Below are 17721 nucleotides of genomic sequence, written 5' to 3' on the forward strand. Positions count from 1 at the left end.
ATGAAAAACCTGATTTTTCATGAACAGAAGGATTTTCAACAGCAGGATCCTTCTCAGCTCATCGACTCTCAACAGAGAATCAAACCAAATCAGGAGGAGGTTTAACTTAGGTCTTCAACAACAGCATTACCTTAGCATCAAACCAGCAGCAGATCTTACTCTGAGATGTCTTCTGAACCCACCATCGGAACAGTTGCTGGACCAAACCAACCATTTTTGGGTCGGGTGGATCCTCAGCTTCATTGTAGACCGCCTTAATATCCATAATCGATCTGCTGCTAGCTCCAGACGCCATTTTTTTCTTCTCAGATATTTCAGGTAAGTCAGCAGCCAAACGAACCGCGCTGAGACGGTCGCTCCTCTTCTGCTGCTGTTTAAACACAAAAATAGCTTCCATAACTCCATAATGGAAAAAACAAGCAACTTATTTTACGGTAAATAACTTGCCGAAAAACAAGCAGCGGTTTCAAACATGGCGCTTCCGCGGCCTGTTGGCCTTCACATCTTCAGCAGGTCAAGTGCAAGGCGCCAAACTAGGAGGCCTCCGTCAAAACGGAGATGATTTCAGGATAATCATAAAAGTTCTGAGTAACTTTTTCTGGCCGCTCAGTCGGAGTCCTGGCAGATCAGGAACATCCAGTTTTCAATCCGGGTTCAGAGTTAATGAGCGAGCCGCCTCTTTTTTAAAACGATGATGACGAAGCTGCGCCATGTCGCTATCCAGCACGGCGCATGCGCCTCACGCTCATAAATAACAAACATGGCGCCGTTCGGAAGGGTTGCCAGATCTGAGTTTCCAGTCCAAATGCAACGTGAAATCGGCATAACTAGAAACAACAGTCTGTATCTCTACCAATACTAAAGCTAATGTTAATAGCACGATGTGTATCATCTGTAGTTTGTTCTTAATATAGAATAATTTAGAGAAACACAATTTAGATAGATAGATAGATAGATAGATAGATAGATAGATAGATAGATAGATAGATAGATAGATAGATAGATAGATAGATAGATAGATAGATAGATAGATAGATAGATAGATAGATAGATAGATAGATAGATAGACGAAATTATTGAAATGTCATTAATTTATTAAAACTCTTCACTCTCCATTCTGTTTTTTGATTAAGTAATAAGTTTGCCAATAATTGTTCGTTTGAATAAGTACAATAAAGATTTCTGAAATACATTTTCTTTATTTGCTGCTGCTGGCGTTCTGACTAAAACCAGGAAGATAGAGCACATAACACCAGTTTTAAAGTCCCTCCACTGGCTCCCTGTAGCTCAAAGAATAGACTTTAAAATACTGTTGTTAGTTTATAAATCACTGAACGGCTTAGAACCACAATACATTAAAGATCTGCTGTTGTTGTATCAACCTTCCAGACCTCTCAGGTTCTGGTTCTGGTTCTGCTCTGCATCCCCAGAACCAGAACCAAATGAGGAGAAGCAGCTTTCAGCATCTATGCACCACAAATCTGGAACAAACTTCCAGAAAACTGTAAAACAGCTGAAACACTGACTTCTTTTATATCTCAACTAAAAACCCACCTGGTTAGGATTGTATTTGAAATGTAATCAATTACAAATTTATTGATGGACCTTGACTTAACGCTGTGTTTTGATTATTGATTCTATATTACTTTGTGTTTCTGTGTTTGTAATGATGTAAAGCACTTTGAGATGTCTTGCTGCTGAAATGTGCTATACATAAAATTTGATTGATTGATTTTTCATTTATGCAAAGTCATCAGACCTTAAATATTCATTAATATTTCATTTAAATGAAAATCGTGAGTTTCCTGTTCTGATGTTTGTGAACTAACTGAACTTTATTTCCGGGTCGGGATCCATTGCTGTGCCGATCATCTCCATGGAAACGGAGACGCTCGGCCTTCAGCCAAACGATTCTTCTGCCAGCAGCTCTGCATCGATTACAGCCAGTTTATATCGACACCGATCAGACGAGTTCTGGAGAACCAGAATATTTTAGAACCGGTGATGAGATAAAAACCTGGATCTGATCCGAAGGATCCAGGAGAACCAGAACCAGACTGGAGACATTCCTAGTCCTGATTCTTTTTTCTCAGATTAGAATCGGAGCTGCAGAGCATCACTGATATTTCTAGAACAGAACCAGACGGAGTGGCTGGGCTGGAGAATGGATCTTTATTTAGAAAAATAAACCGGGTCAATACGGGTCAGCATAAATACTCAGAACATTTACAGCTCCAGGATCACAAACATTAATATTTACTCCGCAGGATGGGGGAAATAAAGTGACAGAACCACTCAAAGGTTCTGGACTGAAGGTTCTGTTCTAGCAGCCAGGTTCAGTCGGAGGTTCTGGTCCAGTTTTACTGACCAAACAAAAACCGTCCAGAAAACAAAGAGCAGAACATTCCAGCTCCGCTGGACCGGAACATCCCGACCCAAACGGGGTCACATGGTGACATCATGTCATCTGGAACCAATCAGCTTCAGGACAGGGTTCTGTTCCGGTTCAGCTGGACCGACTTTGGGTTCCAGAACCAGAGAACATCTAAACATTCAGAACAATAAAAAGTGAAATAGGAGAAACATCCCATAAATACACAACAATAAACATGAACATCTGGTTTCCTCCTCTCAGGGGACAAACCATCAGAACCCGACCATCAGAACCCGACTCTGGACCGGGTCTCTTTGGGGTCAACTAGTAGTGGTTCAGTCGGAACCAACCAATCAGAGCAGAGGACATCTGTACAGGTGTGCAGAAGTTTTCTGATCACATTGGCAGATAAATCTGATCAGAACCGTCCAGCTGGTTCTGCTCCCAGCTGGTTCTGCTCCCTCACCATCTCAGTTAAACCCGATCCGGATTCTGTCCCAACATGTTTCTGTCTGAATCTGGAATCAATTGTTTAAAGCTGAACTTGATTAATTTGGTCTGTTTTCAATGACAGCTCATCAGTGGTGGGCACCGCTAGCTAACAGGTTAGCTGTGCTAATGCTAATGCAGAAACCATTTATATTGTTCCATTAATGCTAAAACGCTAATCATAAACATGAGTTCAGCTAACGCTAATGTGCTAACACCAAAGTTTAGTTCCACTAACCAGAAACATTACTTCCTCTAATGCTAACAATGCTAATGCTAACTAGTCCTGACTGTTAGTTTCATTAATGCTAAAGTTCAATTACAATACAGTATCTAGTGGAAGCTAACATTAAAGCGCTAAACAAAACATTAGCTCAGCTACTGGTAGATTAGCAGATTAGCAGATTAGCGCCCACCACTGCAGTTTTAGTTTTATTACTTTCACATCACAAAACCTTAAAAGCTGGAATCAGATCTTTGGTTAAAACAGATCCAACATGATCTTATTTTATGATTTTTTCCATTTTTACTGGAAACAAAATGACTGTCAGATATTATTTGGTTTAGTTTATTATTTAGTTTAGTTTTTCCCTCAGTCTTCATGAAGGTCGACAGATCTCTGTTGCATTAAAATAACTTTAAACTTGAATAATTTATAAACTCTGGTTTCATCTGCTTGGATCTGAGCCGGTCACATGACCGGTGGGCGGGGCTCTACCCTGGCCCCGCCCCCAGGACGCCGCTGGAGGCATTGGGCCGGGACGTCCGCGACCCGGCCCGGCCGATGGACAGGAAGGGGCTGGTCTCAGAGGTGACGACGATGCTGGGGATCCGGCCGATCTGTCCCCTCATCAGGTGTCCCTCTGAGGCGTCCCCGCTCTGTCCAGGGAGGCAGGGACATAGAGGTCAGAGGTCAGCAGGAGGACAACATGGAGGAGACCGGAGGTAATGGACGGTCGTCTCCACTCACATTTGGGACGCTGCTGCGTTCACCGACTCCTCCCATGGACATGGTGTCAAACGACGTCTGGAGGACACAAAGAGACCAGATGTCAGCTGGGACAAACCAGAGACAGAGGACAGACGGTCTCTGAAGTCCAGAAGGACAAACTGGAACATGTCCCAGTCAACCAGAGAGCCGGAACCAAGATCTGCAGGAGACGAGCGTCCTGTCAGGTCCAGGTTGGTGTCCTGAAGGACAACGTCCCTCCAGACGTCCCACAGCAGCAGACGGCGCCGTTACAGAGATCAGACAACGCAAATCTGAAGTGAAGCCAGATCCAGATCCTGATCCAGATCCAGATCAGGTGTTTTACCTTTTCAAAGATTCCTGAGTCGTGGTTCCTCAGCTTGGCCTTCAAGCTGGTTGACTGTTTTCTGCCTGGCGGCTCGGCGGTGTCTCTGCTGATGTCACAGGAAACCTGGCGACTCGCCGGCCGCGAGCCCAGACTGGACAGGTCGGCCTCCGTGTCCGTCAGACCCTGCAACGGGAACGCTAATGCTCAATGCTACTTCCTGTCCGCAGAGGAAACGCTGCAGTGTGGGTCTCACCGATTCGCTGTCAGAGACAGAGGAGAGGCGGGCCTTGGCGGCGCCGTGCCGGTATTGGCTGCTGATGTCGGAGCTCTGGCTGGTGACGGTGGAGCGGCGCGTCGACTGGAAGCTGCTGCTGGAGGAGCGAAGGTCGCGCTGGCGGACGCACAGCAGCGCGCCCAGACACGGGACGTACTTGGCCAGAGCCAGCCTGGAACCACAGAAGAAGAAACTCTGAGCCACTAACACCAGCAGGTCCGACCAGCGGGGGCGGCGCCAGAACCCCCTGATGGATCCGGGTCGTTAACCTGAGCGCTGTAAAAACTCATCCTGTGGAGTTTAATTCATGCGCTCCAGTTAGCAGCCATTAGGATGATTCAGGTTCATCCAGATTAACGTCCTGATCGATCCGATCAGCCGCCGCTTCACCGCTTTCATCTGGAGCCTCATCTGACCCACTTCCTGTTTATCCCCGCAGCATCAGACCCGGCGTCTGGAACGGGTCAAAAGTCACACAAAATCAACTAAATTATTTAATAATTAAATCAACAAGGAGTGTGTTCTGCTTCACTGGCAGTTTTACAGATTTAACACATTTTTACAATGAAATAAATATAAAATAATTAAGATTCTTGTTGTAAAGAGAAATAAAATAAATAGAGAAAAAATAATTACAAATCAAACCAAGCTGCTGCTCAGGGAGGGGTGTACAAACTTTTTGTCTTTTGGGCCAAAATAGTCTAGTCAAAGTACTGGTGGGCCAAGAAAAATAATTAAAATAATTTATTGACATTTTATGTATTAAAAATGTTTCAAATTATTTTAGGTTTAGTGAACAAATGTATTTACAATTATTAAACAATATTTGGATCATTGGTTATATTTAGACATGATTAATAAGTAAAATAAAAGCTGATCTGGGTTCAGCAAAGTCGTTTTTCTAGTAAAACTTTCTGGATAAACATTTTTCTATGTATTATAAAAACCTGGTTATAATCAGGTTAATAATTTCTGTTGTACTAATTCTGTTGTAATAATTTTACCCTGATTAAAAACAACAAGTTTAATAAACAAATTTCTTAAACTACTTATGGGGGCCAGAACAAATCACTCAAAGGGCCCCAAACGGCCCCGAGCCACACTTTGGACACCCCTGTCTTAGGGCCTCCGGGCCAGCAGGGGGTCACCAAGAGCGCTGTAGCTTTAAAAAACAACTTGTTGTGTTTAAAGGAAAATGTCTAAGAATTTAAAATGGATCAGAGTTTCAAATGTAAATTTATTGGAGTGATAATTATGCTAACCCAGCTAATCGCTAAATGGTAACGGTGTGTGGCGCCGCCCTGCTGGCCCAGCGGGTCTCACCTGTACTTTGGGTGTGTGATGGCGTAGATGATGGGGTTGTGGATGGCGGAGGCCTTGGCGATGACGGCGGGGACGGAGTTCATGTAGGGGGTCAACATGTCCGCGTACCTGAAGTAGAGCCAATCAGAACGCCTCGTTAAGCCCTCAGCTGTGTCTGTCAGGCACCAACCCGACAAACCCACGGTTTGATTAATGGTTGGTTTCAATAAAAGAGCGCCCCCAGCTGGTCAAAAGAGGAAGATTTTACTTGATCTAAGTTTTTCTCCCAGTAATAAACTCATTTCTGGTGAAACTTTGATCTTTTGTAGTAAAAGATGCATCTGCAGCTAAAATCCTCCTGACATCATGTGAGAAGCTCATGATGGACTGAACAGCGCAGAGCCGATCTGGTGATGAATTATTGATTAATGACTGGATAGAAAATGTGATGAACTGGAGATTCTTCCAGAATGTGAAGCAGCTGAAGCTAAAGCTGAACTGGGAGTTCTGGTGGAACAAATTTAAACACCAAGAAGATTTTTTTTTTCATCTTAAATGTAAAATGTTTATATTTATTGTTCAGTTTTGGTTTACTTACTGTTCTGTTTCTCTTTTATTAAATTAATCTGATAGTTTCAGTCCTGGTGTCTATAGATGCTTCATGTCCAGATTGGGTCAAATCAAAACCCAAACAAACCTGGTTAACCTTCATCTTCTTCTTCTACTGGGACTCATTTTTCTCAGAGTCTGAGCCAAATGAAGGAGACAGTATTAGACTGTACCTCTGCTGTTAGCGTTAGCTGTTAGCATTAGCTTAATGTTTAATGTCTCCCCGTCACGAAGCCATTATCAGGAGGAAACCTCAGACCGGGTCACAGAGTAACAATACTGATGGCTTTTATTAAATGTAATGTGTCACCAGAGGATCATGACAGGGTGCCGGTTTGTTAAGTCTCTAATTTGCTATAGAAATCTTTACTTTCTTACCTGAAAACTGACCGGAAGACTTTACTATCACTGCTTTGGCCTTAGATAGAAACTGTATAAACCAACTTCACTTTTCCTTGAGCTTGATTTGTTTCAGATGTTTCTTAAAATGATCATAAATATGATGATTAATTAAAATATACAGCTATTCCTCCACAGAGCTGTGTGTGTGTGTGTGTGTGTGTGTGTGTGTGTGTGTGTGTGTGTGTGTGTGTGTGTGTGTGTCCTACCCTGCGAAGGCAGTGAGGGCGACGGCAGAGTACGGCGACCAGGACACGACGTAGAGCAGGATGACGATCAGAGCGATCTTCGCCATCTTCCACTCGTTCTGCAGGCGATGGAAACTCTTCACCGCGTCCCGAGAACTGCTGAGCTTCCCCACCGCCCTGCGCACACACACACACACACACACACACACACACACACACACACACACACACACACACACACACACACACACACACACACGGTGGGTTCCTGGGCCTCCGAACCCACAGCACCTGAACAGAACCGGGACCGACCGGTTGGTGGAGCGGATGGCTCTGAAGATGAAGACGTAGCAGTAGATGATGATGAAGAGCGGCAGGAAGAAGACGAAGATGAAGAGCAGCATGGTGTAGGCCCGCACCGAGGGGGTAAAGGTCATGTAGTCCCAGGTACAGGAAGTGAGGAGACCTTCAGGTACGTAGGCACCTGGTGAGGGAGAGAGAGAGTCAGGTCTGATTTTCTGCTCAACCAGCATTTTAGGATCATTTTGTTTCCAGAGTTTTCATCATTTTATTTGCCGTTTGTTTTTGTTTTCTTTATTTTAGATATTTAAAATGTCTTCCATTTTATACGAGAATTAAAAGTTCATTAGAATATAAACTTTATTCATCTTTATTATTTTGTCATTATTATCATATTGCTGCAAAAAGGTCTAAAAACAATATTAACATTTATCACAAAAACTGTCTAGTGACAGTCATCATGGTCATGATGTCATCATGACGATGATGACATCATGACGATGATGACATCATCGTGCGTTCTCACTCCAGCCGAAGAACGGCGGCAGGCTCCAGCCCAGCGAATACGCCCACACCGCCAGCAGGATGAGGAGCGCCCGTTTCCGTGACAACACGCCGATGGAGGTCAGAGGGCGCGTGATGACGAAGTAACGGTCAATGGCGATCACCATCAGCGTGATCATGGAGCAGATCCCAAAGAGGGCGCCGCAGAAGGCGTAGAGCTCGCAGCCTGCAGAGGAGAATGACGGATCAGTCGGTTCTGGTTCTGGTTCTGGTTCGAAAACAGAATCACAGCCAGTCTGGACAAACAGAACCAAACACTGGACTCAGTGAGGCTGATGGACAGGAAACAGGAAGAGATGATCTGAACGCAGCAGAAACCAGTCCGGAACCAGTCAGAGGAACGGTTCCAGTTTGCCGCCCCCTGGTGTTCAGCCTCTGTAACTGCTCTCTAACCGACGCCATGTTCAGCTGTCAGCTCTGTAACCATGGTGATTAAATGACAAATATCTGGCAGCAAATTTACTCTGAAAATCCAGAAACTGTTAAAATATTTTTAAATAACTGAAAAATGATCCAGAGTCATTTATGAGACAGAAACTCCTCCGCTCTGTAGCGCCCCCTGCTGCTGGCTCCAGCTGGTTACCATGGTTACCTTTCTCTCCAAAGATCCACCTCTTGTTGATGCTGGTGGTGAAGAAGACGGGCGACTGGGTGAGGCACATCAGCAGGTCGGTGACGGCCAGGTTGATGATGAACATGTTGGCCGGCGTCCGCAGGCTGCGGCTCCTGCAGGAAACACAATAAATACTAAAAACAACTAAATAAAGCAGCAATAAATAACACATAAAACAGAAATATATTAAAAACCAACACAAAACAAAAATTTACTAAAGTAAATAAAGTTATACAATTAAAACAAATTAAAATACAAATACATAAAAACTAAAAACAAATACATAAATAAATGAGAAATTAAATAGAAACTTCTCTTGCATCATGTTAATGCACATTTATGCCAGCAGGCGGCGCCTCTGTGCTGTGAGGGAAACCTTTACTGATTTAAAACGTTTTGAAAATATTTCATGTTTCATTTGATTTGAGTAATTTGGTTTTTAACCGTTTATTTTGAATGAATCGTTCTCAGTCAATCATCTGAAATTCTTCTTCTTTTCAGCAGATTTTAATGTTTTGACCAAATCTGGGCCAGAAATCCTTAAATGTTTATCATTTCAAGAAATAGATGAAAATGTTTAAGTTAAAACCGAATACAGAGGTTTGATGTTAAACTGAGAAAACTACAAAAATGATTGAATAAAATAAATATACATTTTTATTTTTAAGATCAAAAGTTGATATTTTTCTCTTAAGTTATTTTTTCATCAGATTTTCTCCCAGGTATGCTGTAACATTTTTGGTGTTGATTTAACCCCGTAGATCCAGGTTAAATTCAGGATTTCTGCCAAATCAGTTTTAAAAGTTTATCTGCAAAAATAAAATATTTTCTTGAAGAAGAAAAAATGACACAAATCAAACCTTCAGTGATACCCGATCAATAACAGCAGATCTGATCAATTTTTATATTGACATGAATTTATTTTAACTCTTTTCATAATTTTTTAACTTTAAAAATGTAAATGTAACAGATTAATGTGAATATTTCAGGTTTTCAGATTGTTTCTGGGTTCCTGTTTTAATTTCAGGATGAACTCGGTTCGTGGTTCTGATGGAAGGATTCTGGGTCAGAACCATCAGAACCATCAGAATTAAATCTGGTGGTTTCCCTCTAAATAAACGTCGGATCGATGAAGCGGGCGTCAGAAACCGGGCCGGACCTCCAGGGAGGACGGATGGTTAATTCGTCATGGAAACGTGCCGATCGAATCGCTAATTAACAAAAACAAAGATGTTCGCTGAGCAGTGATGGATGGGCCGGGTCGATAAACAGAACAACACCTGTTCACCAGCACATCTCTGATATCTGGGCTTTTCCTTGAGGAAATCAGATCTTTAGGTATTTTCTGTTATAAAACAAAAATTACTCCTTTTAATTCTCACAGTTAAATTCCTTCAGATCTAAGATCTTTTCTTTTTTAGTGAACAGAATCCTCTAAATTTAGTCTAAATTAAATAATAAAATATTTAGCTTACTGTTTTGCTTTGTAATTATCAAATTATTACTTTATCAAACCAAGCAGCCGATCACAAACATTTAAATTAAAATGTAACAACGTTTAGAGGTCCTTTCATTAACCACTGGTCAGAAACCGTTCTGACCATATTTGGTCGCAGGAAGTGTTCTCTCTACCTGCTGAAGGCGTAGATCACCAGGAAGTTCCCGAGCACGCCCGTGATGCCGATGGCCAGGATGACGGAGCCGATGGTGTAGTGGGCGTGGTCAGGGACGTCCACAGTGGGGAACGGCTGGGGGGGCGGGGCCGCCATCGCCACCTGGAGGACAAACAGAGTTACAGCTAGCTGAGGCTACATCGCCACCTGGAGGACAAACAGAGTTACAGCTAGCTGAGGCTACATCGCCACCTGGAGGACAAACAGAGTTACAGCTAGCTGAGGCTACATCGCCACCTGGAGGACAAACAGAGTTACAGCTAGCTGAGGCTACATCGCCACCTGGTGGATAAACAGAGTTGCATCTAGCTTCATCTAGCTGAAACCTTCAGGTAAAAGGCTGTCAGTGGAAGTTTTGGGTTTTTCAGTTGGTAAACTTCCTGCTGAACAGATCTGATCGTTCCTCTGAGGAATCTGCTGGGAGATCAATTTTTCCTTCTGATTTGCAGACGGTTCTGTTTCCCTCTGATGTCTGCTGACCTCATCAGGAGCTCACTGACCTTCAGCAGTCGGAGTTAATTACTGATGGATCAGCTCTGCGCTCTGCTGCTCATGTCTGCCCCACCGCCCTCGTTAACCGACCGCCATCTTTCATCCGATCCGCCGGGTCAGACCTCTGAGGGGGAGGTCAGAAGTTTACATACTTCTCTGCTTCTCAAAACAATCCAGAAAACATTGATAAGCTGATCAACTGATGAAGGATGTCCTCCTCATCCTCAGCGCTGCAGTCAGCCCTCCAACCGGTCAGACGTCAGAGTTACACACAGACCCTGAATGCATCACAGTAACCTTGGTATCCTAGCAACCAGTGGCGAGGCTCAACATGCGGCGACAGCATCGTCTTCCTCATCATCATCTTCCTCCTGTCCAGCTGTTGCCCTGCTGCTTCATCCAGATGTTTTCTGTCAGGTTCATTTCGTCCTTTTGACGTCATCAGGTGAGAAACTGAACGTCTCTCAGGATTCGGACGTTTAAAACGCTTCATTTCTGCTAAATCTACCGACTGAGGAATAAAACGACCAAATCAGACGAAACTTTCTGTCCCATCGGCAGAAAAGTTTCTAAACCACAAAACATTCCAGCAATAAATCATAAACTAAGGATTATAATTAAAGTAATTATGTTGTTTGTTAGGAGATGGAAGTTTTTTCAGTTATGAAAAGAAAAAGATCCAGTTTATTTCTTTTGGGCTGATATGAAATGAATTCAGAACATCGAACCGTTTCCCAGGACAGGGTTTGGGTCGCATGTGATCCGGGTTCTCTAACGATTCACAGCAGAAATTATTCAATAAATGGTTTTAATAATTAAACAGAAAGTAAAAAAACATGGCTGAGGAACGACACCGAGTGTGTTTCTAAATGTTCATGCAGACTGAACTGTTACCGTAGCAACCGGTTAGAGTCTCTGTTGCTATGACAACAGAACCTCGGCCGTAAACCCCAGCTGAACTTTGACCTGAACTCTGACCCCATAGCTGCTCTTCCAGTGATCCCTCTGAGGGCAGTGAGGATCAGTGAGGGGTCAAAGGTCAGCAGCAGCAGGTCTGTCCTCCGAATCACAGCAGAAAAACTTCAGATTACCTCCTGATGCTGGGGTCAAAGGTCGTCAGGTTTTTGTGAAAACATTTGCTGATCCAAAACTAAAAAGTTTTTAATGTTTGTTTTGTTCTAAATTTGGATTTAAATCTGGTCTAATCTGAGAGGTTAGATTAGGATTAGAGTCGGTTTTCATTTAGAAGAAGAAGAAGAATTACTTTATTCATCCCAGCAGGGAAATTATTTCGCAGTTACAGCAAGAATTTTTTATACACAGATTAACACACACACGACGGGAGCTGCGTCTGCAGGCAGCCAGCTGAGCCGGCGCCATTTTTGAAGGAGGACATGCGGCAAAGGTCGTCGGGACCGGGAGTCAAACCCCCTGCGCCACCACAGCACGCCCAAATACTTTCAGTTTTAAAGTAATAAATTACATTATTGTCAATAATCAGATCGTTTGGTTCTGTTTGGGTCAAACATCCCGCTCCGATCCGGTTCTGTTCTGGATGTTCCCGTCTCAGCGGGTCGAGCCCTCTCCTGTCTTTGCACAGAGGTTTCCTAATCCGTCCTGACTGCTGGACAGAAGGTCAAAGGTCAGCGAGACGCAGAGCGACACAACAGCCAGAACGCTGGAGAGACACAGGAGCTCGTTCTGCAGGGAGAACCACGTTTTCCCACAGCTTCAGACTTTTTCTGACATTTTCAGACGTTTTCCGACACTTTCAGATGTTTTCCCACAGTTTCAGACGTTTTCTGATGTTTTTAAATGTTCTTAAACATTTTTCAGATGTTTTCCTCAGACTGGAGTCAGGTTTGGACAAAGCGACTGAATGAAGCTGCCGCTCTGGTTCTGAATCATCGCTGCAGACCTTGGAGCTGAATTCCTCCCGACTCGTCTGATTGTTGCATCGTTTCCTCTGAGGCTCTCACCAGAACCGCTCTGGACTGGCTGGTTCTGGAGGTTCTGCTCACCGGAACAGCAACATGGGAAAAGTTTTACACATCTGAACAGGTTCTGGGCTTCATGGGCAGCTGCCCAGGGCACCATCAGAAAGGGGCGCCAAACATTAGAATCTAACATTATTTGAACAGGTTAGCTAGCGCTAGAACACCTTAGCTAGCACTAGCTAACTTGCTGAGCGAACATTTTACCGTCCGACATTTTGAATCAGATCTTTGGGGAGAAGATTTGATTTAAAACGATTCCTGATTCGATCGGTGAGCAGAGGATCCTCAGGATCCGGTCTGAACGACAAACAGAAACACTGAAGTGTTTTCTCCACCATCTTTCTACATCCTCCATTTTGTTTTCACAGAGAGAGCGCCACCTGTCTGCAGATGATAAGTTTGGAGTTATTTAGTTAAGAATCATAAAGACGTCAGAATTCCTCACCAAGTCGGACAAACGGTTATAAAAACCCTGAAACAGGAAGTCGACCAGTTGAAGGAAAATATCAATATTTTTGTAAAACATGGCAACAAACTGCTGACCAATCAGAACACGCCTCTCTGTACAGGAGGAGGTTCTACAGAGTTCTGGACCCAGACTGGAAGCAGATGCAAAATGAAAATCAACATGTTTGCTTTAACTAGGACCTCGGCAGCTGATCAGAGGGTTCTAATCTTCCTGTTTCCACGGAGACCTCCCGGTCCGGTCCAGCAGCTGATCCGGCGGGTCAACGCGCTGCTCAGGCTGCAGGAATGTGAGCAACGGCGAGGAGCTCAAACGGCTCCATAGATGGAGGACCACCAGGTCCAACGGGTCGGAACCGCCTACTCCTCTTCTCTGGGTCAGCAGCCATGATGGCGCCTCCTATTGGCACAACGCTGGAGGGTCAGCCTCAATCACGCTGTTTGACGGATGTTTTATTACAGATAAAGTCCAGTTCTGAAAGTTTAAGTGGTTTAACTGGTTCAACTGGTGAGGAAGAAAAGAAAAGCCCAGATCCTTCACGCCTCGCTGCTGCTGACACAGCGACCCTGAAATAAGCTGCAGCCATGAAGGAATGTGGGCAGAACCAGAACCAGAACCAGAACCCGGCCACCGGATTATTAAAGCAGCTCTGATGTGAACAACTGGAGCTGCATCAAATATCAGCAGATCATCAAATTATTACAGGCGGCCATTTTAGAAACGATGCCTGAAGTGAAGCAGGAAGTCCAGGCTTTACGGTCTAAACGGCCTAAACAAAACATGTTCATTACATTTAGCAGGATAATTTAGAACAAAACCGTTTTTAAAATAAATTTACGAGGTTAGAGGAGAAGCACTTCTCTCAATATGTAAAACAATAAAAAATAAAAAAAGTGTGGGTAATGTCCAGCTGTCCGCCATGTTTAACAAACAAACATCCAGTTTAACGCGACAGTAGTTAAGTAACGTGACGTCAGAAACGCGGCTAGCACAGACTAGCATTCAGCGTTAGCTTATGCTAACTGACAAATAATGTTCATGACGAACAACAAAAACAGTCAACAGATCATTATGAGTTTACATCATCCGCAGATTAGTGAAGAACAGAAGCTGCTCCTTCAGTCCAGGTCCTGGTTAATCCGGCCATGTTGATACTTCTCAGATTAATCCTTCCTGAACTACAACTTTCTTTTTCTACATCGCAAATGTCTCTGCTTGAAATGAAGCGACGCGGCTCTACTCTGCGTAACTGGGAGAAAATAACTGGACTTTGATTACAGCCGATAAAACAACCTTTTCCTTCTCCAGCCGCCATTGCGGCGTCAGGAAGGAAGTGGGCGGAGCTCCACCTGGTTGCCAGGTGAGGAGCTGGATTGGCTCGGGGTTGCTAGGTAACAAATTGTGACTAAACAGTTTTGAGATTTTTGAAACAAGTTGTTTTCCAGATGCCAGCAGAATATTTATTGATTCCATTTTATTTATTCAAAAAACGGCTGAGTGTTTTTTGTTAATAACTCTGCAGAGGAACTCCAGACCAGCAGGTGGCGCTGACCAGCAGGAGCTCTCCTGTCCCGGTCCAGAGCAGAGGCTCTGCAGAGTTCTGGTCCAGATAAATCGCTCTGCTCTGCCTGTGGATTGTAATGTTCGCTAATGGTGCTAACAGTTAATTTGCTAATAGTGGAACTAGTTTTTCACTTAGCACCTTTTATAACTTTATATGCATTTAGCGCACTTATCTTCCTCTAAGTTAATTTTTCAGCATAAATTCTAAAGCACCAATTTACTCTGTTGATGATGTGGAAAAATTACAGTAAAGTCACACCTGCTAGCTGTATTGCTATATGTTTATTCTAAGTTCCTGTATGTTCCCACCAAGTTAAAACTGTTTGGGTTACATGTACCAGGTTGGACGTTGTTTTTCCAGCTGCAGGGGAACCAAACTGTTTCACAGGCTTTGGATCTTTTATCCCTTTGTATAAAACTCATGTGTTTCTCTGCCTGGCAGCTTTTCATCCAGACCTGCTTCATTACTGATTGGCCTACAGGCTTCTCAGATTATTCAATATATGAATCAACCGGATTGACAGATTTCACCTGAACAGTGATTGGAAATAGATTTTGTCCGTGACAGTTGATCAGAAAGTTTTCAGTTGAATAAAGTTTGACATCTGTGTTTAATTACTCTTCAAGTAGTTAGAGGTTTATACTGATGATCTTATTTTGAAATGTGTTCACACAGCAGTTCCATTTCCTCTCTTCACATTCTCTTTGTGAAACTTGGTGGTTAAATTTAGCGCTTTAGCATTAGCTTCCACTAAATACCATGTTGCTGTAGCACTTTAACGTCAGCAGAAGTAATGTTTGTGACTAGCGCATTAGCATTAGCATAGCTAACTTTTTAGCTAGTGGTGAGAACCAGTGACATTGATTTTTTTTTTTTCCTTTTTTTTTTCTCCGAAGAGTTTTTGCGGCGCTAGTGGCTCGTATTTTTTGTACAGTAGGCCGACAGGAAGGAGGGTGAGGAGAGGGGGGAAGACATGCGGCAAAGGTCGTCGGGACCGGGAGTCAAACCCGCGACGTCCACATCGAGGACTAAGGCCTCCAAACATGGGGCGTGCTAACCCGCTGCGCCACCACAGCACGCCCCGAACCAGTGACATTGTTTATATGAAATATAGCCAAACAAGAAGAACCATGTTGTTCTGCAGGTCAGGGGTCACCGTGGTGACGTGTCTACAGTTAAATCTAATCTGTCACAATCAGTGGAGGCTATTGCAGAAATGGCGCCCCTCTTCCTGCCGCCCTGAGGCAATCACCCTGACCTCAGGTACTCACCAGGACTCACTCCACTGCTGCACAATTCAGAAACAGATATGTTTCTGAAACAGAAACATTCAGAAACAACAGAGATAAGATATGTTTTATTTTCTATTTCCCAGACGCCCTGTCTAATACCGCCCTGGGCAGCTGCCCATTTAGGCCTCATCAGGAAATTCAGGACCTGAATCAGCACCGATGTTCTGTTATGAGTTGTGACCAAAAGACAGGCTGAATATTTATCCTTTTAAACAGAATTATTGATAAAGTTCACATTCAGACCCGATGGTCCAAATAACCAGAACAGAACCAGAACCAGCAGCCAGTCAGTGGAAAGTTGGCAGGAAGCAGCAGCACCAATCACTGAGCTTCAGCGACGCATCGACTGATGTTCTGAGAACAAACGTCAATAAGAGAGCAGCGGCTGCAGAGGGCAGCCTGAACCCGGAGTTCTGCAGGTTCTGGAGCAACAAGGTGGACCCAAACCGGACCCACTGAGCAACAGGAGGAAACCCACAGAGACAGAGAACCTGAGCACCAAAAGCTCTGAATATAGGTGATCAGCTCAATGAGCTGGTCCGGTTCTACTGGTCTGGATCTACTGGTCTGGATCTACTGGTCTGGATCTACTGGTCTGGATCTACTGGTCCGGTTCTACTGGTCCGGTTCAGAAGATTAAAGTTCTAATCCAGGTGATAGAAAGAAGATGTACCATCGTTAACTATGTTAATTATTCTGTTGCCTTCACCTTGTGTCTCAATTTAAAACAAAAATAAACTTGAAAAAAATAAAGAAAGAAGAAACAAAACAGCTGAACCTCCTGATCTCCCTGCCTTCAATAATCAATCAATCAATCAATCAATCAATCAATCAATCAATCAATCAATCAATGATCAGGATATTAAAGGAATATTTCTTCATTTAAATAAATTCAATCTGATCTTCAGTTCCTGATCGCTGATGTCAGAATCAATCAAATCATTTCATCTGATCAAAACCTGCAGCCTGATATGATCTAAACATGATCTAAACATGATGTAAACATGATGTAAACATGATCTAAAGATGATCTAAAGGTGATCTAAAGATGATCTAAAGGTGATCTAAAGATGATCTAATCCTGTTCCATCATCTTGCCTCCTCTCTCCTCCCCTCTGATCCCAGTGAACTTTGCTCACCGTGGGTCCGGCCGCTCCGTGGAGGTGCAGATCCTGGATCCGCTGAGCCGAGCCGGGCTCGCTCCACGCGGGAACCGTGGACAGCGCCAGAGTGTCTGGAGCGCGCGGCAGATCGCCTCGTGGGGTCCGCAGGAGGAGCTGGAGCCGCGGGAGGCCAGCAGCGGCGGAGGAGGAAGAGGAAGAGGAGGAGGAGGAGGAGGACTGCTATCCACCTCTCTCTCTCTCTCTCTCTGGAGCCCCGCCCCTTTCCCCCTAGCCCCACCCCTCCGCGCTCTAACCTGGACAACAGGTGAGAAAGGTGAACCAATCAGAACTCGGGTTGGAACCAGACCAGCTGACCAGAACTCTGGTTAAATCTGTTTACAGTTTTATCAAAAGTACAATAATCCATCCATCCATTTTCTAACACCTTGTCCCTGGTGGGGTCAGGAGGTCAGGAGGTCAGGAGGAGCTGCTGCCTCTCCAGCTAACGTTCCGGGCGAGCGGCAGGGTCACCTGGACGGTCAGTATAATAATCATTTCTGTTACAACTAAAAAAAAAACAGAAAAAATGATCATCAGTATCTGGGAATGAAATCATGTTTACAGTATTTTTGGTTTTAGAGCCAGGATGTCAGACGGAGGTTTGCTGATCATATTTTAATAAAAACTGTTTTCCTCTGAACCCAGAAAAACAGTTTGGGCTCTG

The 17721-nt window shown here is 44.0% G+C and overlaps 1 protein-coding gene across 1 annotated transcript; it reads right to left on the bottom strand.

Annotated features, from left to right (window-relative positions):
- Positions 1-2153: 2153 nt before the first annotated feature.
- On the bottom strand, positions 2154-17154 carry opn4 (opsin 4). The gene is made up of 11 exons (XM_023327144.1): positions 17034-17154; positions 10043-10185; positions 8390-8523; positions 7760-7963; positions 7246-7417; positions 6955-7110; positions 5759-5866; positions 4415-4607; positions 4180-4344; positions 3834-3890; positions 2154-3742 (listed from the first exon to the last, which is right to left on the bottom strand). The coding sequence occupies exons 2-11, from the start codon at positions 10177-10179 to the stop codon at positions 3578-3580; spliced, it is 1491 nt and encodes a 496-aa protein (XP_023182912.1). The 5' UTR covers positions 10180-10185; positions 17034-17154; the 3' UTR covers positions 2154-3577.
- Positions 17155-17721: the final 567 nt, after the last annotated feature.

Source organism: Xiphophorus maculatus, chromosome 22 (assembly GCF_002775205.1).
Source record: "Xiphophorus maculatus strain JP 163 A chromosome 22, X_maculatus-5.0-male, whole genome shotgun sequence".
Classification (NCBI taxonomy): Eukaryota; Metazoa; Chordata; class Actinopteri; order Cyprinodontiformes; family Poeciliidae; genus Xiphophorus; species Xiphophorus maculatus.

Bases quoted from the DNA above. Each gene is read 5' to 3' on its own strand.
- opn4 (XM_023327144.1), bottom strand. From the start codon at position 10,179: ATGGCGGCCCCGCCCCCCCAGCCGTTCCCCACTGTGGACGTCCCTGAC. The intron at 7,418-7,759 runs GTGAGAACGCAC...CTCCCTCACCAG, and splicing joins GCCGCCGTTCTTCGGCTGGA to GTGCCTACGTACCTGAAGGT. The intron at 3,743-3,833 runs GTGAGTGGAGAC...CTCCCTGGACAG, and splicing joins AACGCAGCAGCGTCCCAAAT to AGCGGGGACGCCTCAGAGGG.